General features: G+C 61.1%; 1 protein-coding gene across 1 annotated transcript; it reads right to left on the bottom strand.

Annotated features, from left to right (window-relative positions):
• Positions 1-241: 241 nt before the first annotated feature.
• On the bottom strand, positions 242-1,325 carry LOC104620061 (zinc finger protein 22-like). The gene is made up of 2 exons (XM_010286147.1): positions 1,262-1,325; positions 242-825 (listed from the first exon to the last, which is right to left on the bottom strand). Exons 1-2 carry the CDS (start codon positions 1,323-1,325, stop codon positions 242-244), a joined length of 648 nt encoding a protein of 215 aa, XP_010284449.1.
• Between the last annotated feature and the right edge of the window lie 21 nt (positions 1,326-1,346).

Below are 1,346 nucleotides of genomic sequence, written 5' to 3' on the forward strand. Positions count from 1 at the left end.
GTCCCCATGGCCACCACAGAATGGTTGTAGCAGCCATTGACCGCGTCATGGATCCTCCATAAATCCTTCTGTTGATGATAGGCACCAGCAGTGCAAACCATGTCCACGTGGCCACCACAGAAGGGCTGTAGCAGCCATTCAGCATGTCACAGATTCTCCATAAATCTTTCTGTTGATGATGGTCTCCACAGAAGCACCATTGTCTGCTCTGCCATCTCCTCCTCTCTCCTTGGGGAGCCCCTCAGAGCCTCCGGTGCATCACCAGGGCCGGCCCCGGCCCCCGCTCAGCTGCGTGGAGGCGGCGGTGTCGAGCAAGGTGGGAGCCGCGGCTGAAGGTCTTGGGGCATTCGGAGCAGCGGTAGGGCTTCTCACCAGTGTGGGTGCGCTGGTGCTCGAGCAGATGGGCACTCTCGCCGAAGCATTTGCCGCACTGGCTGCACTGGAAGGGCTTCTGGCCACTGTGGAGACGGCAGTGGCGGCTGAGGTTGGAGCTCCAGCGGAAACGTTTGCCGCAAGCGCCACACTCATAGGGTTTCTCGCCGGTGTGGGTGCGCTGGTGCTGCAGGAGGTTGGAGTTCTGGGTGAAGCTCTTGGCACAGGCACTGCACTTGTAGGGCTTCTCGCCTGTGTGGGTGCTCAAGTGCCGCATCAGGTGTGAGCTCTGCCCAAAGGCCTTGCCGCACTCGGTGCACTTGTAGGGTTTCCGGGTACCCGGAGGGGGCGTGGGGGGCAGCCCCCAGGGCCAGTCCAGGCCAGGTGATGGGGGCAGCAGTGGTGATGTCACCAGGTTGTCAGGGGTATCAGTCTCTGTGGACTTCATGGAGTCTGTGGGGACATGGAGATGGGTGTCACCATGGGGATCCCTAATGACCCTCCCTGAGCTTCTTAATTGCCTCCAGTATCCCAAATTGATCCCTGGAATTCTCAAATCACCCCTTGATCTCCGTCACTGCCCGCCCCTTGGCTCTCCCAAATTGCTTCCCAAGCCATAGACCCAAATCTCATTTGGAGATGGCCCGAAAGGGAACATGGAGGTCAGGGATGGACCTGGGTTGGGATTGGGTTGGAGCAAAGACCCCTCAGAGGTCCCATGTGTCCACCCACCCTGGTGGGTCTCCATCCGCGAAGGTCCTCAGGCTTCACTGGGAGGAACCCTGAGGAACCTGGATGAGGTGGATGTGCTTTGGCGGCCGCTGGCCCCCTCCACTGTCCCATGATGCTTTGCGGTGCCCCCCAGTACCCCTTCCCCGGCTGGGCTCACCTCCGTGGGCGCCGGGCACCATCCCCCCATCCCCGTCACCGAGCGGCTCCTCTGGCTGCTCCATGGCCTGTGGGTAGACACAGGG

The sequence above is a fragment of the Phaethon lepturus genome, unplaced genomic scaffold (genome assembly GCF_000687285.1).
Source record: "Phaethon lepturus isolate BGI_N335 unplaced genomic scaffold, ASM68728v1 scaffold45064, whole genome shotgun sequence".
Taxonomy (NCBI): Eukaryota; Metazoa; Chordata; class Aves; order Phaethontiformes; family Phaethontidae; genus Phaethon; species Phaethon lepturus.